The sequence below is a fragment of the Platalea leucorodia genome (assembly GCF_965183815.1).
Source record: "Platalea leucorodia genome assembly, chromosome: 8".
Classification (NCBI taxonomy): domain Eukaryota; kingdom Metazoa; phylum Chordata; class Aves; order Pelecaniformes; family Threskiornithidae; genus Platalea; species Platalea leucorodia.
Window position 1 is genome coordinate 3,148,781 of NC_138830.1, and position 26,559 is coordinate 3,175,339.

The 26,559-nt window shown below is 39.1% G+C and overlaps 1 protein-coding gene across 1 annotated transcript in view; it reads right to left on the reverse strand.

Annotated features, from left to right (window-relative positions):
- The window catches only part of NAALADL2 (N-acetylated alpha-linked acidic dipeptidase like 2), a gene marked incomplete at both ends in the record, with an annotated part of 378,476 nt that extends 356,327 nt beyond the window's left edge, over positions 1-22,149 (reverse strand). Inside the window, one exon of the mRNA XM_082321017.1 lies at positions 22,107-22,149. Coding sequence (XP_082177143.1) covers positions 22,107-22,149 — 43 coding nt within the window. The remainder of the gene's footprint in view (positions 1-22,106) is intronic.
- Between the last annotated feature and the right edge of the window lie 4,410 nt (positions 22,150-26,559).

Below are 26,559 nucleotides of genomic sequence, written 5' to 3' on the forward strand. Positions count from 1 at the left end.
AAAAAACACAGCACCTTTTAAAAGCAATAAAACTTTGTAGGAAGCCATCAGTACAAAGCGCAATCCAAACCTAAAATTTTAATTGCAGTTAATTAAAATGTTGGTAGGGAAGTAATCCAGTATCCAATCAGCTATTGGTAATTAATCTTCCAGCAAATCTAACTGAGGATGAGTCTGGGCACTTAAGTTCTAACCCACGGGTTTTCCAGTTTATTGACCCTTGAAGTTTTCTCCTGCCAGTGCAGACTCCTGTACAGTGAATTTAGGCCAGCGGACACAAGTTGTGGTTTTCTTCATTACCCTCACGGATCCTCAGAGCAGTCCGCTGACTCTTTGAGTCTGCGGCTGCCAGGCTGCAAACACTTCTGCTAGCTTTAAGTCACCGCCTCATTTCTACTTAGATTCCTTTCTTCTTTCTCCCCTACGAGCACCTATCTATCTGAAGCTCAGCATGACTCTGCTTTGAACCTGTTCTTTCTATTCTGCTAAAGAAAGTCACTGAGGCTGACCAGTAATAATTACCTCCACAGTTCAGCACATAGGTCTTTCTGTAGCCTTCTGATTATTTCTGAAACCACAGCTCCACTTGAATGATGGTTTATAAATTTTTTTTTAACAGATATGACTCTGACCTTTCCATCTCAAATATATGCCTTAAATATACACCCACTGTCCTATTCTGTCCTTGAACACCACAATTTGCTCAGATCATAGATTTTAGAGGAAGAAACAAAATTCCTGTCCGCTGGTGTCTATTACAAATTGTGTAATACGCTTTCTATCATTATCTATGAATTCACCCTGCAACCACACACAATACATAAAATAAATAACTATATAAAGCAATAATACCACTTTGTCAAGTAATCCTTTAACTTGGGTCCCTTTCAACAAGGAAGATGCAGAGTGAAACGTATACAGTTACTTAGCTACTTTCTACATTAACATTTATTTAACTTACTGAAAAATGTAATGTAGTTAAAAGGCAGTAGGAAACCACAGTAATGCCAATACAGCATGAAAATGCGTCGGTACTTCTTGTTAGATCCTCTCTCTTACACTGCCTAGCAGACAGAGCAAACCTCCCCTCCTCAACCTCTCCGAAACAGTGCGATAGCTTTGATTAGCGCTATTAAAAATGCTACCATATTCCAGTTGAGTAATGGAAGAGTTTCAGCGTTGTGGGAAAAGATTCACGACGAGTGCGACGACGACTTGTCTAGGTTGCACACAGATGTGACTAACACGTATGAAATGAGATACAGGAAAATGATATGGATTAATATGCTACTGTAATTTATGCCATTCATTTCCTTTGCATAATGCTGCACCATACCATCCATTAAAATTCATAAAAACAATTCATTGCTTTTTAATTTCTACATATTTATGAGCACTCATTTGAAATGAAAATTGTTTTCTTATTGACACATTCTTCCATCTTAAGAAAAAAAAGAAAAATATTGAGCACTAAAGGCTAATGACTTCAATATTTTTTGCTGATATTAATCATACTTGGAATGCCACAAAAATGAAGAGACATTTCCCAAATCCAAAATACAGCAATCAAGTAATTAAGACACCTAATCCAAAGCCAATAAATGATATGCCAAGCAGCAAATGCGTGATGTAATTACAACTGGTTTAGTACCTTTGCCTATAAAGAATATTTGAACAACAAAATAAAAATTAATGTCAGCTCCAACTGTTATCATAAGCAGAAACTGTACTTTCATTTTAAAAGAAAGCAGATGGATTTTCTTAGGTTCAGAATGCACGTAGCATTTTCTGTAATATGCACGTTCACTTTATTTAGAGCAAGTAACTTTCTTTACACTACTGTACATGAGATGGTAGACATGCCCGTTTAATGAAGAATTAGAAAGCAATTTAAAATGACTGAACTTCACAAACCACTTCAACAGACTGATAAACATAGAGGGAAAAGCTCTCCTCTGCCTTGCAAAGTAAACATGAAGTTGCACCACAAAAATTGTGAGAGATTCTCCATCTTCACAGCACATGGAAAGGCACGAGAGGTACAGGAGCACCCTGACAGGCTAAACTACTTGCATTTATATTAACATTCATCTAATTTTATCCAGCATGACTCCTGGATGTGTAGAGTTTGTCTTGTCTGTTCTTCATTACATGAATGTGACAAGAGGAGATAGATCGTAGAACCATGGAATCGTTTAGGTTGGAAAAGACCCTTAAGATCATCGAGCCCAGCCGCTAACCCAGCACTGCCAAGTCCACCACTAACCCATGTCCCCAAGCACCACATCCACACGGCTTTTAAATCCCCCCAGGGATGGGGACTCAGCCCCTGCCCCGGGCAGCCTGGGCCAGGGCCTGACAGCCCTTTGGGGGAAGAAGTTTTCCTAATATCCAACCTAAACCTCCCCTGGTGCAACTTGAGGCCAGTTCCTCTTGTCCTAGTGCTGGGAACTTAGCTTTGAAGACAGCAAGCTGACCCTCACCCTTTTTTCCAGGGAGCCAGGGTAGAACAGGAGGAAGGAAGGAAGGAAGGGAGGAGGCACCGACAGCCACTTGAAATATAAAACTAGTACTTTGGTGAATGTTTTAAAGAACAGAATAGTTAATTTCTCATCAGCTCCTTTGATGGAAAGAGCAAGTCCAGCCTGCTCTCAAGATTTTAAAACATCACTGACGCTCATTAGCATTCCCCTCCAGCACCAGCTTTGCAACTGTATTTTGTTATAATGCACTAGACGGAGCCTGGTAATCACAACAATTCAGAAGAACAGTCAGAACCTATCTCCCTTGCTCACAGCACAGCAGAACATAGTAATCTGCAGGCCCCTGTCAAGTTTTCACACCGGCAGTCGCTCCCAGTCATTTCAGCCCCATCAGGCTCACGCATGGCATTGCCGCAGGAGCGCCGCGCTCCCGTCTGCTGGGAGCCAGCCGCGGCGCCCGCAGTCCCCGCGCTTCTCCAACTACACGTACCGCTTTCTTCTTCTACACCCGTTAGTTTGTGACACGTATACCTGATTCTGCTCTATTCTAAATAAATACTTACTTATTCTATACCATGTATACCTGATTCTGCTTTAACTCTAAATAAATACTTAATCAGAAAGGAAGCTCACCAAGGCAAGGATTGCTTCCTATTACAGTAGCACGTGGTTTTTAAGCAGACTTGGCACATAAATTTAATTAAGGGTTCTAAAATGTGCTATTCTATACATACAGGTGGGCAAAGTTTTCAAAATAAAGCATATGATAAAACCTCACTGCAAGTTTGATAAAATATTGACATTTCCACCCCCAAAATTCCTACAGCACTTTGAAGCTTCCATAACCATTATGGAGCTAGTAGAAACCTGACAACAGCAGAAGTAAACAATATTTGTTCATTTTACTGGCTTCAAATAAGCGCATATATTGTCAGATTGAGTCTGAAATTTTACCCTCTGATCCACACCTTTAAAAAGTTGTCTATGTAACAAATAGTTTCATGCCAAATAGCAAAACAAGTATTTAAAAGGGACTCTTAGAAATAAAGTTATTACTAGGATTGTCAGGAGAATAAAACTATATTTTCAGAGTGAGTGTGCATGTTGCCTTTGCTTCGAGAAAAAGAGGATGATTAATATTTAAATTGAAGTAAATGAGACCAATTTCTACACTGAACAGCCTGCAGAGCAGGAAACATGATCTAGCATCAAGCAAACTGGCAAATCAAGTCTGTTATCAGCACCTCCTGAATAAAACTCCGTGTAATGTTGTGTACCCAGCACACAATGCATTTCTCAAGAGAGGAACAACCCATAATGACCTTTGAACAGTCAAATAGGCATTCGAAAAGGAACAGTCCAGAGATGCTAGAGTTTGGGGTAACTTCACATCCGCAATGTGTAGGTGAGCACCGACCAGACTTTAGGAGTCTTAATAGATTAATACATTGTTAAAGTAACATAAAATGGTTCACTATTTATCCGTATACTTACAGAAGCTTTTATAATGCTAAATCTGATTGAAAACACAACTCAAGAAAAAAAAAAAAAATCAGAGAAGGGTGGAAAAAGGGATTTAACTTTCACAGACTTGAACGGTTTCGATAGAGTTGCAGGCGTGCAACAACCTGCAAGACGAGAGGGCTGCTGGATCCCGCACGGACCTGACGGAGCACGGTTTTGGGGCCTTAAGGCACTGATGAATTACTAACATGACAAGAGATCACTGGCATCCCAGTTCGGATCCAGGTATGTCACTTCAGGCTCCAGGTTTAGAAAAAAATCCTTTAGATGACGTACCTGTCCTTCCTACAGACACATGCCACTCAGCTGCGATGCAGTGTAGCTTCACCACTTTCATATACGGTATCACATTACCTAAGCTCTAACTGCAGGTTGGGTCCCTATGGTATAATTTCTTCTATGAGCACTTAAAAAAGTGTCTTGGGTAGGATTAGCTTTCTGTCTCTTAACAGGAAGAGAGAAAAAAAAATATTTTGCTCTGGTAGAGAACTATAAAATACTGGGGGTTTTTTGTTATTTTTGCTCTTCGGATCTTCCTGTTTCTAATTTACACTTTTATTACTGCATCAAAGCAAAATACGCAAGATAAAAGTTGTATGCCAGCCGCAGCCAGGTTCATAATGGCTAACACTTCAGAGCCCTAATGAGTGTTTAACGCTCTCCTAATGCAGGCAGAGTACAATAATCATTTTTATAATCGGGTTACAAAGTTTCTGGCTCTTCCTTGACAAAGCCCCTTCTCTCTTCCCTCCCTCTAACACAACACACAGCCAACCTGGCTCAAAAGTTAGGAAAGAAAGGGCACAGCAACATCCCTATAACACAAATTTAATAAATACAGTTCAATATAAACTTCAAATAGTGTTGAGGATCTGCTACTGACAAATGCAAAAAAAAAAAAAATTCAAGAGTAAAACTCTACTATGCTTTCATATTTTTTACACCCTCATATAGCCAACAGCAAAACTAAACTGTAAGAAATAACGACAAGCTAAGGCTTAATTATTTGTGGAATACGTGCAACACTGGAAATACCAAAGGAGTTATTTTTCTTCCTATACTAACCATTGTATAAGAATTAGTTAAGAGGGTATAAGCAGATGGGTGAAAAGACTCAAACTTCTTTCTTTATTGGTGGTGTGATAGGCGAAGAGACCTGGTACAGGCAAACAGGGACAGAGTTTATCATATCATTTGAATACTACAATCTTTTTTCCTCCTAAGTATTCAATTTTCCAATTGCAGAGTAAAGATTTGGGATGGGATTAGAAGTAGTTAAAAGGAAAAAAAAAAAAAAAAACTAAACAAACAAGGATTAGCAGCTCTTAGTAATTCTTTTCCTTGTGGTAATATTGCACAACTTGGAAACTTCAGACCCTTCCAAATATTTATAATCTAGCATAATTCACAGATATGAGAGCCCAACTGGACAGCAAATGACATGCAATCGCACAGAGCCCATGGTTACCACTATTTTAAGCAGCAAACAAAGAGTTAGGAGTAAGATTTAGCTGCTCTTTTTTCCACATTCATTAAGCCTTCCATCCTTAATCGGAAAGGCATACAGAGGTTAGGAATCTTTACTCTTGGAAAAATCATTTTATTGTTGTTTCTTTTAGAACTTTTTAATTAGTTATTCTGAGATTAATGATCAATTATGGTTTTAAATTTGGATTTAATTACTGTGATCCGATGAAGACTGAACCCATCCCTGTAACTTCAGTACACGAATAGTCTCTGGGCTTCTACGAAAAAAAATCTTAACATATCATATTATGTATTTTTTAAATGCGTGAACCATTATTAATGTTTAAGCATCTTTGGCAATATAAGCACAGCAAGGAAGCTGGGAGTATATAATATCCCCATGGATGTTTTGCCTGTATGTAATGCCAAACAGCTGTACAATTTCTGTAAGTAGCCAGTTCTTACCAAAGGAAACAAGCGTCCAATCACCATTTGGTTTGTTTGGGGTTTTTTTTCAGAACCAGCTGAAAACTTCTATTTTGCAGTTAACCATGCAAAGTAATTTGACTCAACTCATATCCTTCTGTTAATACAGTTAATGGAAACCAACAACAACACAAAACCAGACATTTCTGAGAACTGTTACTACCAAAATAAACATATTTCTGCCGCTTACTGGTAGACAGCAAAATAAGAAGAGCATACTCATCCAGACAGAAGGCAGGTGGTTTGCTAGATAAGCACAATGCCCCGTACCAGAGCTGGGGTACTGCATCTTCTCCTTGAAGATTTTGAGATGCCCGTCACTGTGTTTCCGACAGGAGATGAAATCCCCAGCGGACCGAGCCCCTCATTGCCAGCAGATTCCCACACCCTGTCAGCACGCGCAGCGCTACACAGATCCTCCTGACAGATCCTGGTGATGTACCAAGAGTTTACTCTCGTCGATGAAATGCAAGGCAGCCAGACAACAATGCAAAGCAGTAAGCAGGAAGAACCATCAGAAATTTGATTCATTATGGGAAAGAAGAAGATAATTTCAAATAGGACCATTAAAATAGTTAAAAAACACATTTTCACAATGTCCTAATTTCACTTAATTATAAAAAGACAGCAAACTATTCAGATATATTGAGTTTTGATTTGAGAAAGGAAAACTTTAATAACGGGTGTAGTCAAAATCTGCAGGAACTTTTTGCAAAGACTGACTTAATTAAGAAAAAAATGTATTCTAATTCACTTGGAATTTAAAATCTGCCTTTAATGATTTAAGACTAAAAGCTAATGGGAATAAACTTGGGTATATAAAATACAATAATTATACAATTACGATGATACATAAAATGACTAATGTGATAACGCTTGGGTTTAATAACACGATATGGCATACACTGTCACAACGGCCTTTAGTAAATCAACCATACGCTATTCAAAATTATTTATCTTTGGTTTCTTCTCCCTCACCAACTAAAAGCTCTGCAGAAGCCACAGCGTCACTGACTGCATCTGAAAACATCAGTTACTCTTGCATGAAATTGAACTTTGTGAAGAATAGGAAGTTACTGATGATCTTCAAATTTTGAAGCATAATAGAAATATTTATCTTTGTACTTGGCATAATTTAAACATTTATACACTAGTAATTTAAAAAGGCTGAAATGCCTCACGGTTACGGGGTTTACAAATGATAACTGAACAATCCAGTAACATTTAAAATGATGCTTTTTCAAACACCCTGTCTCAGCATTCTGCTCCTATTCTATTCCATGGAATATAGGATTTTAATTTTCTCCTATTACAGTAAGCAATCATGCCTCTATCATTCCATCTTGACAACAGATGTGCATATTCAAAGACCTAAACGCTAACTTCCCGAAACAAATACCAAAATAAAACCAACTAACACAAAATGAGAAATATAGCCAATTATAACTTTTTAGCCCATAAATGCCATAAAAAAACAGAAAACAAGAAAAGATGTTTGCTAAAAACAGTCTGTCAAACAGAAGCATGCTAACAGGATAAATTCTAATTATTTTTTTCCATATACAATCAACTGCAATTTGCTATTTCAAATGAATGTTCTAGACCTAAATTTAGTATTTATTTATTTCATTTTAGGACTGAAATAGTCAGTACATTACTTATTTCTTTACTTTGTTTCCCTGAAAACCCAGAGATGGGTCACTGGATGGACAGAGTGCTCCCTCTTCCAATCCTGAACAAGAAACAGACACAAGATAAAAATGAATTAAAAGAAATGCAGACAACTTTTCTGCAGTCTTTAAGAGGAAGAATTCAAATCAACTATGATAAGTAGGACAAGCTGGATAAACAGATTTAGTAAAAATGCATCTATGTTTGCGCTTATAATGCCTATAATTTGTTAAAGTGTATGACTGCAATTCAGCAAAAGTTTTAAAGGTTGGGTTTGGTTCAAAACCTCATTCTCGAACATTTCTGTTTGCTTATCAGGTAAAAATTTCCATACAGAAAAACAAGATGATCACCATGAAATTTCAGTGGGCCTATTTCACATCTGGTCAAAAATCATTGAAAGACAGCAGCTCTATCTCATCGCCTCCACTTAAGACTGTCTGCACTCAGATGCAGTGCATATGGAACAACCAAACACAGCCAAGGCCACAGATCTCCACAGCTGAAAAAAGAAATCAGAACAAAAATCACTTTTTAGAAGTCTGAGTTTTGAAGACTGAGATCTAATTTGGACCAAACTCAATTACTCAGACTTAACTGGGGATGTGCTGCAAACTGAAGTTACTGCATCTTTTAAACCCTGATGAATATCTATATACATGAGCCTGCTTCATCAGCAATTTTGTTTCTTTTCCTGGGATGCTTAACTCTGCTGAAAGAAGGCTCATTCCAACTCTTCAGTATATAGAAAACTCCTATTCACTTGCTCCTGAGGCAGTTCATTTACGAAAGACTGGTACAAAATTAAACAATAAATTAAATCTGAGTCCAAGTTCATGATTGGGTTTAAACAAACATCTGTTTCTGAGGCAAATGAAAACCCATTTTATTCTACTTTTTTTAAAAATCACTTTAGAAATATGAAGGTGATTTTTCTTTCCTACAACTTTTAGCTTTGCCATAATTGCAATAAAAGATCCAATCCAGTTCAAAAAGCTGCAGCTGACACCAAACTAGGAAAAAAGAAAAAGAACAATCCAAGTTTCTTAAACCCAAGAGGTGATTTTACAGACCGACAAAAGCCAGGTTTTATTGGACCTTATCTCCATTTACTGGGAGCACAGCAGTAACCGTACACACCGCAGAACTAGGACACAGACATTAAATTCAGTAAAATATTTTCTTTTGGTCTGCATTAAGACAAAGCAATAAACAGAAATAAAGCTACAATAGACTCTTCTCATTACATAAATAAAATAAACCACAGAATACCCTAAGGCTACATCCATCTTGACACTAAGACTCCTTTTGTTTTTACAATCAATTTGATTTTTCTCTTGCTTTTGGGTAGATCTAAAGAAGAAAACCCACCTCTTCCACCTTCACAGAATCTGTTCAGGAAAGGTTTCTTGACTAAGCTAGAGGACTGGAGAAATTATATGAACACTGCTTGTGAATGTATGACTACCTTCCTAGTTTAGGAATACAATCACATATTGAAAAGGCAAGAAACCTAATCTCTGACTTTTCAAAAGCTGAATTCAGTAATAGGCTAAGCCTGTAAACAGTCGTGAACTTTAACCACTGCCCTTCCGTGGTAACATGTACAAGTTACTGTACAACCTTCCCTCGCTGCTCTACCCATTTGTCTCCACCATGCTCTGTGGGAACGGCAGAATTTAACAAAATAAAGTCACATATCCAAGGTAGGGAGACAACGCACTTTGCATGGTACTGATTTATGAAAAATGTCTGTAGAGAAAACAGGATCACCGTATTGTGTGCGCATACACCCACCCACAACACAGCCTCCAAGTACGATGATTTACAGATATGTAACCTGTAATCTCTAATCGTCAGCTGAAGAGTGCAATACTAAGACAAAGATTGGTTTATAGACCCTTGTGTGTGATGAGCCACCTTCAGCAGAGCCAGAGTCAGGGAACAACAGGTACCGACATTCTACGACATCCATGCCAACAATGAAGGATGTCATTTACCTTTAAAAATACAAAAGGCAGTAACATCAGAACAAGCAAAAAACCACACTACATTTATAAGACAAATCTCAATTTTCACCTTTCAGAAAGACTGTATTTTGGATAATATTTGACTAATGGAAATTTAGGGGCTAGATTTTTTCAAAGATGTTTGACATCTTAAAATACTTAGCATTTCCAACAGTCAACCAAAAATCAAATCATATTGCCAAATACATTTGTATTTTCAATATTTTTTTTTTTTTAAATAAAAGAGATTTCTTTTTTGTAGCAAATAGATTTTTGCATTATGAAATGAGTTGGAAATGTCAAAGCAGATTAAAAAACAACACTGAAGTAACATAGAGAGAACCCTTCTCTTCTAGATCACTTCTGGAGAGTGCTTAGAGATACTCAGATTGACACGGAGCATTACAGCGCTAGAAAAAAGGCCAAGTGTTCACCTAACTGCTGTACGCAGGGCACTGAAGTAACTAATCCCTCTTTCACTCAGAAACCTGTCCTGAATCTTCTACATGACATCGGAAGGAGGTAACATGAATAACTACATCAAGACTTGCATTTAAACCTGCTTTATAACAGTGTTATTAGTACAGTGACTACGGTATTTTGGATGGACAGCCAATAAGGCCTTGGAAAACTCTGCCTTGAAACAAGAAATGTCCCCAGGAAGGTGGAAACCAGCTCCCTGATTTTAGGTTCCCCTCAGGGCCAAGGAAGCTGGCCGGTGCCACCAGCCTTCATAGCTGACCGCGACTGCAGCAGAGGTGGTTTCTGAACAAATGATCGCATTCTTCATCTTGTTATCTTTCTCTCCCAACCTTTCAGTTCCCGTCCTTCATGGTAAGAGTTTTACTCTTCCTCTCGATTTTTAAGAGCTCAGCACATTCTAACCTCACATCTTAGGAAAGCTTCCTTTTGTATAGAAGACTGTTTTTTTCCATTTCATTTGAACACCCTCTTCTACTGTTAGAAATGAGCCAATTAAAACCACAAAGGTACTTGCAAGTAGTCCTTGCCGCTATCGTATTTACCTTTGCTAAGATAAAGGCACTTGAGAATTATCGACAGATTTTAACCCCGGAACGCCTGCAGAGCGCAGGCAGCAATTACCTGCCTATCTCAAATGAGAGGCTAAGGTAACAAGCGAAGCGATTTGTGCAAAGCAAGACAAGGGGGCGACCCAAGCCCATACAGAAAATCGGTTATTCAACCAAAAATTGAAACAAGTCCTCTTCTGTTTTAGCCCCTCTATGGCTTTGAGTGCTCAGAGTACAACTCGGCACCCAGCTTTAACAGGTGAAAGCTACCGCTCTCTTCTTTCTCCTCCTACCAAAAAGGAGCCTCTCTCCCTACATCAGGAAATTTAGTGGCAGTCATCTATCGTTAGAGCAGATACCACGTTAGAGCAAAACCAAATTCCCTCCAAAGCAAAAGCCAATTAATTGCATGTCTTACATAAGCAATTTGTTAAGAAGAAACAAAACAAAAAAAGCAGAAGTTAATTGCATTTTAATATAAAATCTTTACACCTTTTGCAGATGATTAGGTTATTTCACAGTTTATTATAAAACATTTTCTGTTATCATTAACTGAAAGTTAATAGTTTTCTGGTGTGGTGGCTTGAGTGTAGTAACTGCAGTGACACACCAACATGAATTTTAAGTTGCTGCATACGGCAGCAGTACAAATCTGACCTGCTAGCCAGAAACAATACATACAAAATTAAAGTATATAGAAATTAGAGCTTACATTTTTTAAGGTATCAAGCTTCCCTTTGTCACCAAAATCAATGGCTCAACATATAGATGACAGAACTTTTCTGGAGCTCAACGCCCAAATTAAATGGCTAAAGGGGAACTGCAGGAGTGCAAAATCAAGGCAGGTCTGGGTTCTCAAACTGTTGGAAGCTTTTAAGAGAGAGAACTGAGCATTTCCATGTGGATTTTTTTTTTTCTTCTGCTGTGAAAAATGCATACATTTCACAATTTTTTACCAAAAATGGGAACAGACAAAAAAAATCTTATTCACGTACTACTAGGGTTCTTCAGAGCAGACAAAATTGGGAGAGATCAAGGGGGGCTACTTTTACAGAGAGGCCTCTGCAGTCAGAGATGCTACCTTAGTCCTGCTGCATAAAGAGAACGCAGATGCAAGTTTGATTTAAACATTTAGCCTTATATGAAAATATGTAAGTCAGAACTTGCTATAGAAAGCCTTCAGAAACGATGTCATTGCTCCGTGTCCTTGAAACGGCCACAGCTGTCTTCCTCACCGAGGTTCACCCCAACAAAACACTCAACTCTCACACGACACATTTTGTCTCTGTGTGTTCTTAATAGGCTTCCGTTTACCTACTGGAGTGCAACCTGTCAGTTTGGCCACCTCAAATGCCTGCAAGCCTCAATGATATTCCTCCTACCCCTTTTGTTCAAGGCTAGGCAGAGGAAATTCAGCCAGAAGGGTTCAAGCATCAATACGCCACTGGCAGCTACTCTTACGAGGGAGCAATTTCCTGCGGAAGAGTTGGCAACAGCTACTACAAGCTGCCTCTCTCAAGTCATCTTTGTCCTAGTTTGCTTAGTTTTCTTATTCAATAAGAGGTCACAGCATCGCTGTAATGTGTAAAAAGTTTGAGAAACTTCAGATGCCGTTTGGCATCAGTGCTCACCACGGGGTGCATGAAAATAAAAAGATGAGAATCTAACTAAAACTAACAGGCAGAAAGGGACAGAGGTGCATCCAGCCCTTGCTGAAACAGGGGGAAAAGTACAGTATTTCTCAAGGGTGTTCTGGGAGTTTCCCTTACAGAGCAACGTACCCACATGCTATAGCTTTACAAGCATCCTTCCTTTTAACAGAGATGCATCGACATAGTACTTGGCACTAAGATTAAATTCTCTATATCTTCATACTGAGCCAACTAAAACAGCATTAACTTGGCACAATTCTCAGGACCACACAAACTACCTCCTTGCTTGACACGATGTAGACATTTGGAGAGAAAGCGAGCCCTTTTTGGTCCCACAGGCACCTACTCAGGAGTCTGAGAGTCTCCATCACCCTTTGCCATCGCAGTGAGCTGCCCTCGATCACCCTTCCAAGGGCCAGCTCCTTGGAGCTCTCCAACCCATTTTTCTCTGTGTAGCTCCAGTTCTCCTGTATAGCCAAGATAATCTTCCTCCGTTTACCTCAAAAGGATGGCACCCAGAAGCGTCTCCTCAAAGACCATTTGGATGGAGGAAAAGCAAGAGAGCTTTATCCTACTCAGCCTACACGGATCCTTGTACTGAAATTTTAATGAGAGTATAGCCTGTATTTCCAGTCACCTAAAATGACTGGTTTTTTTCAGGGATCACCTCGGTTGTCCCTCTTCTTTTACCTACAGTCAAACCTCATGAACCGTAAGCGGACATGCCATGAAACACCACATTTGGCTCTAGGCTTTATTCTGATTAGACAGGTAGTCTGCATTTCTAATGCTGCACTCATTACGTGCTGTTCTGAAATTCAAACACATTAAAAAACTCTTCCTCCCACTCCGCAACAGCTGAGTAAGAGCTCGCTGTGCTGAAGAGCAATGCTAGCTTTGCCACTGATTTCACATCAGATCAGTAGTTCAATTTTACTAGTTTAAGCCAGACTTAAAATTTTTTACGCTAACACCCATCATCTAACAGCCCAGGTTTAAGGCAAAAGTACAGAAATGAGGTTCCAGCCTTTGTCTCATCTGGCCCTTGGAACTGTAATTTTTCCATAAAAAAGAAAAGTCAATTGAATTGCAATTTTAAATGCACCTCTAAGACACGAAACATACTGTATACGTCATAGCGTCCCATGGTGAGAAAGGGTCTTTGATAGAATTAGAATTTGCTTTCTTGCATCTCAAATGCAAATTTCTCTGGAGATAGCTCAAAAAAATCTGGTAAGAAACAAACAACTCTTCAGCAATAAAATATTTTTAGTACATAAACAAACCAAAATATTCTCATTTGCATATGGTACATCTTCATCTCCTCTGACATTTTTTATTTTTATCCTGTATGACAATGCTACTCACAAACTAAATAACCAAAAAAAGCAGGCAATATTTCTGATGCCAGATGCTGAAGATCAATAGCTATTTCCCAAAGTTTATGGCATAATTAAAATTTGTAACAGGAATAATTTTCTTTTCAACCCCTCAGGCTAAGCCTAGAATTATTGACTAAGTCAAAGTTATGTAGTGTAGCATTTTTTATTATGTTTATGGATAATATAAAGGATTTTATGGTTTTTACATGTAATCTGGTAAGTATAGAAACAGTAAATAGGAAGAATTCTCTGTATCGCCAAAGCAACAGTTATAAACACTTTGTTGTTTAGGTACGTAGAGGACGTGGGTTTATATAGTTATCTGTCAGTTAGCCATCAGCTACGCTACAGTTTACAGGTGGATGGCCAGAATGCCCATGAATTAACAGAGAACTGAATTTAGCGTCCCTTAGAGCTCGACCGCCACAAAGCCTTTGTTGGAGGGAGGCAGCATCCCAGGGATGGTGTGCAAGGCACCAGAGTCGTCGACACTGCCTGAAGCTGGAGTTATGTGGTATCTGTCATTTAATTTACTGGAATATTGGAATGGCTTTATATTTATAACCCAAATAGTCCACCCATGCTTTCTTCCACCCAAGGCATACTGAGAAGAGACTTGAAGAGAGAGAGGAGAGCAAACGAGAAGGGAGCACAGTTCGTTGAGGACATCTACGCATCGCCTCTATGAGGAGAGAGAAAAAAATGCTTCTGCTGCAGAACCAACATTGCCATGATTTGGGTTTACCGTAACTCTCAGACTTTCAGGTCAAATATACCCGGTTTAGAAGTGAAAAGATGTATATTTGTGTCCTGTCAGCCCTAAAAACTCAGCCTTGGGCAGTGGAAGTCTAACTGGATTATTTCTCGCTCATGTGCCTCAATCAATGCTAATACCAACACAGGCCAAATTAAACCCTCTGATACCAGTGCAACCCCATCACTTTCACCACATTTTCACAAATGAAATGTAACTAGAAAGTTGGTAAACATTTCTGCTGATGAAGCACAAGAACAAATACAGTCTGACTCAGCCCCTCTGCAGCGCTAGCAAGAATAAAATGCGGTAAACTTAATTGTGTTATGAAGGCACATAAAATTTGAGCTTACACAGACAGCAGAAATGCCACTTTTATACAAGCACTATTTGAAGAAAAAGATGAATATATATACAAATTGACAAAGCCAGCTATTATGAAACTTTGCCTAGCACTATAGATTCACAGTAAAAACATCAGCTCCACTTTCTATGACTGTTGCTACTGGGATGGATTTAGTTAATTTTAGGTTATGCTTTTTATTCCCCTGAATGTCAAGAAAGGCTTCAGTATATGACCAAAACATGAACAGAAACAAGGAACTGGAAAAAGGCAGAAGCAGCTGCAGCACCACTCTGCAAGAGTGGACCCACAGTACCCACGCAGGCCCAAAGGCACCCCGTGGCTCGGCACCAGCTGAGATACCGTCCCGAGGTAAGCATGGCAGCGGAGACAGCGGGCTCTCAAAAAACAGAAAGTAAAAATCTGAGCGAAAAGCTCCAGCACTGCTACGCAGTACGTGCAATTGGTCTGCACCTTTGAAATGCATGCGCTTTCTTGAGAGGCAAGAACATGACAAATCTCCTTGAAGCTAACCATTGGTTTCCAATGGTTTCTAGCTACTTTCCTGATGCAGATCAAGTAAATCTTTCATGCTTCTCTGACTGCTGACTAAATGCAAAAGGAACGGCTTTGCAGTTATTGTTCCCAGTTCTATATATTCCACAGCCATGAGATTCCTAAAAATTGTCACAGCTATGATATAGACATTAAATACAGCTGAACTGCATCCTTACAGCGTTCTTTTTTTCTCTGAAATAAAGAGAGCTAGAAAATACCATAACAGGTAACGAAATCCCAGTATTTCTGATAAACATGCGCTCTTCTTTAGCAAACCAGGCAGAATTTTGTTCTCTAAGTGTGGACCTGTCCACACTTCCTCAGGGTTGCACAGCTTTCTGTGTAATTAAAAATTAATCTTAGGATATGAAGATCTGAAGTCACTGAAAAGTAACTAAACTTGTTTGCTCCCTCTCCTCTATACCCAAGACGTATCTTGAGCTATATTTACTGCTGCGTAAATCAACTGATTTCTGATAAAATCTTTTGGAAAAAATACGGTCCCGGAAGAACATCCAAAATACCTGAAATTTGCCTGAACATTCTCAAGTTCATCTGACAGAGACAGCACAACTACAGAAGCCTTGTGTCCTTAGTAATTAAGGTTAAAATAGTCAAAGCCCCCCCAACTTTTGTACATGTGCTAGGTGTTAACTACTTGTCATGACTCCGGAAGCTCGCGATAACTAGTGAAACCTGTATGACAGAGGCAACATCACCAAGAGAGCGCAAAAGTCTGTACGCAGTGCGCTTCTCTAACTTGTTTCAAGGCGTGCACATGACATGACATAAAACACTGTCGGTGTCTATCGTATTTTGTTTGAATGCTTTCACAGTGTGCTCGTAGTTTAACAATTCATAAATAGTTCCAGAAGGGTCAATTCAAGCAGCACGCCTTCTCCCCCAAACAGCCTGCTTGGCCTTATGATGAGAAACAGGAGAGTGAGATGGAACATTACTCAAACACTCATTAAAATTTCCTTCCGCTAATAGAGTTGCTTCATACACCTCGGGATACACGATACATAACAACATATATATTATGACAATCTGGAAACGCATAGAGTCACCCTGAACGACTAAGAATAGCAGGAGAACTAAGAAAAGCAGGTCTCCAGAATTGGAACAAATCTACAACGACCTGTTTCAAATTTTTCAAAATTCACTACATACTACATGGGAGAGTATTCCTGCACAGGTATTGTGCCGGGACTCTTTATTTAGCCTAGATGTCTTAAGTAACTGATACTTCTCCTGTTGGCTTGAATCCAACTTAAATAACAATGACAATGGTATAGAAAAAAACAACCCAAGAGCAAACAAATACCCACACATGATCACTGAAAAGTAGAAATTCTTCCAGTAAAGTCTACTTGATCTTACTTTTTCATCATTACTTAAAGCATACTGTATTAAAATATAACGTTACTACATTACAGCCAATGTCCATAAATCTAATGGAATATTAAGAATATCGTAAGTATGAAGGGACTAGTTAGGAGACTAGGCTTGGGGAGGGGGGGGGCCGGGGGGAACACCCACAACAATACACTCAGAAAAAAAAATTCTAAATACCTTGGTCACGATGGTATTGCAATCAAGAAAACAACCTTGCTTGTCTGTATAAAGCACATCTCAACAACCCTCTGCAAGACAGAACACCATTTAGGATACTGTCCCAGGATTATACCACCTCATTTGTGGTGGCGATCAGTAGAGATGCTGTTTTTCAAGCAAAGGAAAAAGACAAATAAAATAAACCCCCTCCCTACCACCACCTTTTCCACCAGAACTATGGAATGCAATCCCTGTATAGAGATGGGAAAAATTCCAGCCACTTCCAGAAAACTTCCAGTACTTGAAGGAGGAGAAAGGGACCTTGTCAGGACCTGGTATGAATGCAAGGCACTCTTTAGATTATGAACTAGTGTCATATCTGCATAAAAAGTTTCTATAAACTGTGGTTTCTTTTGCCTGAACTGCTAAAACCACGCTGATATTCCCTCTGCATCAACCTCAGTTCTTTACTTTTCTCCGGGAAGTGACATACTTTCAGAGAAGGGAGGTTTGGAAGCAGCCAAAATAAACATAATGCTTACCACACACACTGAGGAATGATGTACTGGGGGAAAAACCAACAGCTTCCCCTGGATCACTTCCCTGAGTAGCAAACATTGAATCTGATAGACCCTACTGCTGACAAGAGCTTATTTCTACATTTGGTAGAATTTCAAAGTTTAAAGTAGCTTTATGATCAAGATTATGAGGAAAAGTTTTCGGACACTTTGCAAACATCATCCTTTTACTATACTTCTACTACATTTTCAATTTCAGTTCTATTTATTGCAGCAAGATGTTGCTATCTTGTTTCATTTTCAGGCATATATATTAGGATGCAATCATCTGCAATATACCTCTAAGAACTGGAAAGGATTATAACAGCCAAACAACAATAATACGAAGCAGATTGGGAGCTAGAAGTCTTGGATCTGATACCCAGTTCTGCAGTGGATTCTCGCCATTGGAGAGAGATTCACTATTATCATGCTTCAGTTTATGCATTTTTCTCAGTTTTAATATGCTTATGTTAGCGGGGATATTTCTATAGAACTGAAATCCCAAACCCTGATTCATGAGCACATATAAACTGGGAAATCAAGGCTAAAAAAAAATAGCATACCTGTGATAAAAGAGTTAAAAGCACCTAAAAAAAAGTTGGAATGACTTAAGCTGAAGTCAAAAGAGTGCTCTGTGCTGATCCAGCTGCTGATGGCTCTGCGGGACTATTTGAATCTCCTATTTTTCACAGCACCAGGATAGTGATCAGAACATACTTCTCCAGCTCTCTAGATTCACCACTTCGAAATGAAAGTCAAAAATCTACAGGAGGCAGCGATAAAATGAATTATTTCAAATTACCCATTGTTACTGTACGGGGCTGGTGAATAGAGCCAATCTGTGTAAGAAATGCTGTCACAGGAAACCCTCGCTATTATCATTCAAAAAGAGTCAAGAAGGGACCCAATGATGTTCTGCTAATAATTGTCCACAGAGCAAACGGGCCCTCAATTCCGAGGACTGAGGTCATCGAACACAAATGGGGGAGGAAGCTTTTTTACAACGGATCTTCAGAGTTACCACCTTTTGTTAGAGAACCCCAGTTACTAACTGCAGCTGAATACAGCATTCATTAGCATTATTCAGAGTCCTGCTCAAAAACACAAACCTAAAACAAGACCGTTCTTCACATAGCCTAGCAAGCAGAGCAGACCTGGTGGCCAAGAAGCCCTCTCGTTAAGAAAGGGAAGCTTGAGACTGAAAAGTCACCATTCTGAAATCCACTTTCTGGGACATTCCCTTTCGAATTCCCACTGCCCCATGCAAGCATGCCATGTTCTTTATGTAGACTCTTGAGATCTTCCTATCACCTTTCTCAGCAAAAAGTAGTAGTTGCTTCTTTTAGACGTGGTCTGTAAATGTTTCATGAGACTACATACATATTGATCTAAAAATCAACATCAGAACACAAGAACAAGCCCTAAGGAACACAGACTTCGGAGCCGATCCAAAGCCCAGATTAATTACAGAAGGAACCTGAACTTGCTGGAAATTATTTAAAATAATATTACTCTTACTTAATCATATGTTTATATTAAGGATAAATATATAATGAAACCATTAATAAAAATGCTTTAGATATGCTAATAAACAGCACATAAGGGAGCCCTGAAAAAAAACAAATTTTTCAGGATGGTATATTAATAATACTCATATGACTCCTCTCATTCTTGCTCACTTACCATGCCTCCTGAGAACTGAAAGAATAAGCTGCTTTAACTTGAACTTGTCAATTTAACTCTGTCCTCTGTGGGCCAGAGAGGCAAGCATGTATTACACTTAGCAAGCAAGCAAAACTACTGTGATCATCTAGCAACACAATACAGTGTAAAATCAATTACAACTCATGTACAATATCATAAAATTAAAATTTACAGTAATTGCATCTTGTGGGGCAAATATTGTCATACTCTCCAGTAAACAGTACTTAATTCACAGGAAGATTGAAAACAACCACTCATGTGAAGGAATGGAACTTCATTCTAAAAGCAAAAAAAAAAAAAAAACCAAGAACAAAAAAAACACATCACAAAAAAATAACCACCAAACCACAAAAAGACAAGATACTCTCAGTCAGTTGCAGTACATTTTTGGAGGGCTGTCCGTGTGCTCGCTTGAACGAGGAGTCAATTTATGGCTGGCAGTCAAAGCTCTATTGTTCTGGGCTTTGCTCTTTTCAGTTGTCACACCCAGGCTGCAAGCCTCTGCAGAAATGGAGGTCTGAAGAATAACAACAGAACTGAACCACGAGCTAATTTATTCTCTGAGCTTGCTGTACTTGGTACAAAACAAAAATGCTGTGATGGCAGAGCGACCTTATATTTACTGATTGACCAGATGGTGAGAATTACTGACTTATGTAAGCCCCGAGCCTTCCTCACCATCTGACGGCTGTTTGGTGAAATCAAATAAAGGTCTCCGCGTAGTCTTTAGTGCACAAACCTAATCATCACAAGATCATTATGCTGTGCCCTTAGAAGAAAATGCTGCTGGGAAAGGCAAGGAGTGAACAGGACTGAAACCCTTGGATCCTCAAAAAGGGTTTTTTCACAGCAGAACGGAGACACACGGGTATCGCACAGGGAGTAGGTTCGTGCACCTGCTGCCCAGGCCCTATCGCTTTTGCTAATGAATAAGTGAAGCCAGCCTCCAGGGCTGTCAATCTGGCACCTCCAGTAATTCATACCAGCGCCAAGTTCTCTAAAAATAAATAACATGAAAAGAAACGCAAGTTGTCTCACTAGCAGTGGTTTTGACAGGTATCTTGAGTAATGTTAATTTTTCCACCTTTTTCTTCCTTAAAAAATACCAGTTGAATCACCAATTATTTTGGACAGTTTCTAAAAACACGCACACATGAAATAACCCAGTACATCAGATTGACGGCAACTGAAAAAACTTATACTCTGTGTGTGTGTGTGTGTGCATGCATGTACACACAGAACGTTTTTATTTAAAAAAGGAGTATTACTGTGCAGCCCTAATTCTTGTCCCATTTCCACTAATGCAAATTAAGAGGAATTCCATTTGACTAAGCTCACTTACACTAATGGAGAAAAGGCACGAATTAAGTCAGAATCACAATCATGGTTCCCAAAAGACCTGTATAAAATACAACGGGCCTGAAAACATTTTACATCAGTTTTATCAATATGATTTTTATTAGCAGCAGTGAAATAGCTCTTCACTTCCAGCATGAAAACTAAGGTCAGAATTAGGCTGGATATATTGCTGAACAGCATACCCCTGTAACCTCAAGTCAGATCCTGAACGAAGAAAGAGAAGAAAGAAATAATACCAATTCTTTCATTACCATGCCAGAATTGGTGTTTAGACCCATACGATACTGAACATTACTGCTGCTTTTTTCAAAATTAAAATCTGGATCAAATTTGAATTTGCTATTCTATGTTTTCCGTGTAGTATGTACACACTTATTAACACACACCAAAAAAAAAAAAGCAGTGGAATAGAAGTTATCCATGCACAAAATCTGCTCTGGCATTAACAGAGTTATTCCCAATTAACATAGATCTGAGAAACATATTTGAATCCCAATATAACATGCTTGCATGTATATAAATAATAACTTCAAGGGAAAAATAGTAACACAGCTTCTCGTTGACTAGAAAGTTACCATTTCAGCTCTCAAAACCATTTGCAAATTTTACAATAGCTTGAGGATTCTTGCAAAACCCAAAATAGATACAAAGCTTTATCCTTTGCTGGTATGCAAAGCATGAGAAAGAGGCCAGGAAGAAACTGGTAAAGTCAAGCAAAAGAAAGGCACGGGTTGAATGTCAGGGGAAAAAACCAACTGAATGCTAAGAAGATAAAATAATAGAATAATTCCTCAGGAAGATAATATTTCCTGGGACATGAAAACTGTCTGTTGTAAGAAAAAAGGACTACTGGGAAAACATTCTTTCTCAAAGCAAAAACTTGACATTAATGTTGCAAAAGAAGGACTAAGCAAGATTTATGAACTGTTGTGTTCAGGATTCTACTGAAAATTTGAAACACCTAGGACAGAATGCTCTGTTCTTACAGTTAGTCACACAAGTGCTTACAAGAGCTATTTTGCATGCATGTGTTGGTGTTGCCTTAGCACAGCCCACAGAAGAAAAAAAAGACAACAACCAGGAATAAGTCAAGAATGCAAACTGGAAAGAATATCCTTCATCTTTATGCATCTGCCATTCCCTGTTCACATGCAACAGGTACTCAATTTGTGCAAAACAGTTGTGCAAAAGATTTCCTATCCAAAAAAGATTTGCAGCGGACTGAACTACATTACAGAGCGGTAACCTCAACTTCCACAGATCACCTTAGAGTTTAAAGCAACCTTTGTTGACAATACAGTGCCAAAGGCTTACACGATCTTATCAGACCTTCCCTTACCCTCCTAAATTCATGCTGTGTTTTTTTTAAAAACAATGCAGAGCAGAGATGAGGGATGCGGATTTCCTCCTTTCCCCAAAACACACACGCATGCAAAAACACGTCCCCTCGCACAGACACGCAGCGCCTGCTGCAACAGCCGACAGCAACACAAGCTCCCACACGCAGAGCCTACCAATGCCCCAGACTTCACACAGGACAGCGTTTGGCAGGTTGCATGTGCTTACCGTGTTGGGACGCACTCTGCACGCCAGGCTCATTCTCTCCCATTTCTAGAGAACAATAAACTCCCCCGTAAGGAGCCAAGCCGTTTTATCAAGTTGACTCGGTCCAAGTTGTGACCTCCTGACTTCCAACTGTAGCACGGTAACCGTATACCTGACTTTCCTCTGTGAATAATTAGTATCCTGCTTCCTAAGCTACCTGGGCTTGCCTGACCTGTTTCTCTATAAACTGACATCATATCCTTTGATCTCCGTTGATTAACATGTGCTTCAGGCAAGGCTGCTTTGTCTGCTCCTGGACTCTCCTGCTCCCTTGTTCCCCAGCCTTTCCTTTCACTTTCACACAGACAGCCATCTGAAGAGTATTTCTCTTTCACGGCAGGTGTTTTAGTCAAAATGCCAACAGAAAGTTTGCAACTGATTTTAAAAGATCCTTTGAATTTGCATTTCATAAGAAAACTAAATGATAGCTATCAGGCCAATCTCTGTGGGATGGGAACTTTGCAGCCACAGCCCTCCACCATGGCGAACGATGATCGCCGCAGATGCGGTGCCCCTTGGCAAAATCTTTGCAAAGAACCCAAAACCTAAAAACCAAACCCACCCTTCCCCTGTCTTTCACAAAGGTTACCTCCAAGGAAAACGCTTTGCTTGAACACTGTAATTTTGAGATTGTTTTGACTGTGTAACAGAAAGGGCTTATAAGCAAAACAAAAGGTTATTTTGCTTCTCTTCCCCTCCTTCTCCAGCACAAGGACACAAACTTTTAAGATAATCTTATCCAGCCAGACTTCAAATTGAGTTTCAAGAAAATATTTGCTCTTTTCTGCTGTGGAAGTCAAATAACAGGTGTCTGATACATTTGTGATCAATTTGTTGAACAAGTAGACCTGTCTCTCTGCCTACAAAGTTAGTTTTAACATTTACATTTGCAACTGCCAATGACAAAAATCAAAGAGAAGCCACAGCGCTATTTTAAAGGAACAAACAATGACAAATTGAAAGAGCTAACTAGCCCTCACAACGTTAACCTCTGTCTGGATTACGCACAAGATGGTCTAATCAATAGTGTTAGAAATTTTTTTTAATCCAGTGGAAAATAAGTCTATTTTTAAAACTAAACTGTATTGTCTTTTTTTTGTCCCTTTTTTAAAAATACTGAAATAATTATTTATTAGAACAGAAACACAGAGGGGGGGAAAATTGAAGATAGTTTTTCAAGATAATTCAGGCTAGGTAAAGTGTAGCTTTAAAGTAGAATTTCTGAAACATATATGCTAATTCAAACAAAAGTCTTATTTAGGAATAAGAATAACTCCACAGACAGTAACACTCCTCAAGCTAATCATCACAGAGGCAAAAGTAAAAAAAAATATTTATGTCCTTTAGTGATCACTGGCAACTTTTTCTGCATATACTGAGCACCTTTCTCATCCACACGCACAACCAGCTTTCAGCCATGATTCAACAGCTAAGTTTGCTCGAGAAGGTAAATCGGACAGCCCAGACGTAAACTAACCAACTAGTGAATTCCAAAAGAACTTCCCACTTGGTTCACAAAAATGAAGTTTACAAAAAAAAAACAACAACAACAACAACAAAAAACCAACAAACAACACTCATGCTTTATTCTCGCCAGATTATCAAATTAGTTGGGTTAAATGGACCGTTCCAGTCAGAAAAGGAAGCAAAGAGAAAAGCAAAATGAACTTCCATTTGCAAAATGAGCCTTTCATTATTTTATTTGTGTCAGTTCAGCTGAGTTTTGCTAGGTTTTTTCCCCCATAATCCTCAATCTCAGCTCATGGCCCAAACTTTGCAGTCAGTGGTTCCTACATTTCACCAGCCTCATCCCTCCTGGAACCCCAACTTACTGCCGGCGAACCGAAGCTGCCCTTGGCCAGTGCAGGAGGCGAGACTCCCCAGCCGCACAGCAGACATCCATCGACCTCCAGTTCCAATGCTGAACATCATCTTGAATTAATTTACTAAGTTTCCACTTGAAAGTATGAGCGAAACATTGAAGTGAAACATCCATTTAGGGGATGGAGGTCTTTTTCAGCTCAGTTCTAACGCAGCTTCCTCTACTTAAGGACAGGGACTAAATTAAGTTGTTACTGCACGCAGAGAAATGCATAAATATGAACTTTGCTGGCTTTGTGATTACTTCAAGAGTGACAAACCAAAGTGGCCTCTCCTGAAAGTACCCAGTGGTACAGTTAATGAAATGAGCATGCAAGAGTGGATATTGAGACTTTAACAAAAGGTCTGACTATGTCTACTCCTGCTTTTCAAACAGGTCCCTAATACAAATGGAGATCTGCACAATCATCCTGAAGCTCAAAGCTGATGAAATGCACCTAAAACAGGAGAAGGAAAGATATTTGGGCACTAATCTTTATGTCAGCTCTCAAACAAGGCCACTACAGCAAATGCACCATTTACTATTAGTTTGATCTGGGAACCCATACCTAGGTTGCACGTATCCCTTCCTCGGGACAGTGGAAGAGCCGGTACAGAAACTCTTCCTTGACCATCAAACTTGGGGAAATCAAAGATTTAGTGCTGAGTTTCTATATTCAAAACAAGCTCAAGTTGCTCTACATTTAAAAGACATAATTAAGAAAAACAGGATTATTTAGCAGCGAAATTCTGCAGCGCAAAGCAAAATATATTTGGTAATTAACTGATGAGACAGGAACATCTAAAGCATTTCTGCCCTCTCCAAACACAAACTGTCCATCTCTTGAAAGACAGAAATCCTTAAATACCCCACATTATTATAACTTCTAAACATGGGAGAAATCATAATGATTAGTTTTTACCTTCAATGCTGTATTCTGTGAGGTCCTCCCCCATATAAAGAGAGCTACTAATTCCAAAGAAAACAGAAGTTTAAGGCAACAAAAATTAACTATTCTTCTTAGCTACTGAGTACCAACACTTTCCTTGAAGAGTAAGATTCTGATTTTAGGCTTTTAGCACCTACAGAAGTATTTTGTACTTTAAGTTCTAGCATTTTATCACATCACCTTCTGTTAACTCTTAAATATTTTTAAGAATTCAAGAGATGAGAGCAATCATACTGAAAATACTTCTTCCTTTGCAACGAAGCCTGCAAGTGGGAATAGCGCAAAAAGGACTGAAACTCTAGATTTTTCACACTCCCTCTTCCAACAACGACCGAGGGTGAGAAATGGCTAGCTTGGGTTTATGTTCTCCTAAAACTGTTTGCTGTGCTCACTTGCACGCAACGGTTTAAACGGAGTGCTTTCCAAAGGAGGAACTCTTAACTCATTCACTCTCTCACTCTCTCTAGAAAGACCCAAATGTGAAAATGCAGTGGTTTTGTTCTGCTCCCAGAAGAAAAGAGAAAGTTATTCTGTATGTTCACTGTACAGCAACTACAATGTTTCTTGATTCTAAGGAGTGCATTTGAGAGAGAACGAATGGAAATATAATTTGATGATGACAGCGATCAGGGCTTCAAGAGAAGAATGCTAGATCTTACTCTCTGCATAGAGCCATGCCAAACAGATCGCTGCATCACACTGCAAACATCATGGATGATGACAAGCCTAAGTTCAATGTCATTAGAAACAAAGTGCTCTCCACCCAGAGTGATAAGGCTTACCAGAGGATATGAATATTATCGTGAGTTGTTGTCTAGGGGAGCCCTGCAAACCTAGAGAGGCCCTCACAACCGAAAGCCTTCAGAAAAGCAAAGGTTTCCTGTAAGTGCTGGCCAAATTGCTTTCAAGACTCTCTCATTTCTACTCAAGAATCTAAATATTTTATAGAATTAATGCCAAAAAGTAGTATCAACAGCTAACAGTTGCTGTCGTTCTTTATTGGTAACGTGTTCCAAACTCCCAGGTGTATGATGCTAGACGCACTACAAAGGTAACAGACATGTCGGGGGGCTTCCCCCTAAAGAGTATAGTTTCAATGTTTCAAAAACATGAGTAACAAAGTACAATTATTACATGTGAAATGGCACAGCTGACACAAATCATAGCTAGAACTGAAATGTAAGCACTGGGAATACGCACAGTTCTTTCACGTCTATTGCTAAGATGACTCTGTGATCCAGGCTCTGTGAAAGCTTGCTAGTTGATACCCAAGTGTTTTAAAGTTTGTCACAGGAGAGAAGCAGTTCAGAAAGTTTCTTGTAGCGACTACCTGTCTGGCACCACAGACTGACATTTTTCACAGCAAAAAATAAGAAATATTTCACTTACAGCAATGCCAGGAGTGCTAGGGGAAAAGGGACAGTGCCGATCCTGCCTCCTTCATAAAAACAGAGGAGCAGGTACTGATGTTCAGGTTTTTATACTGTTGGTGTTCTGGGTTTTTTTGTTGTTGGTGGTGATTTGTTTGTTTTCTTTTAAAGAGCAACATGGTTATTTTATTTTCCCATGGAAAATGGTACAGTAAAAGGAACATCATTATTTGG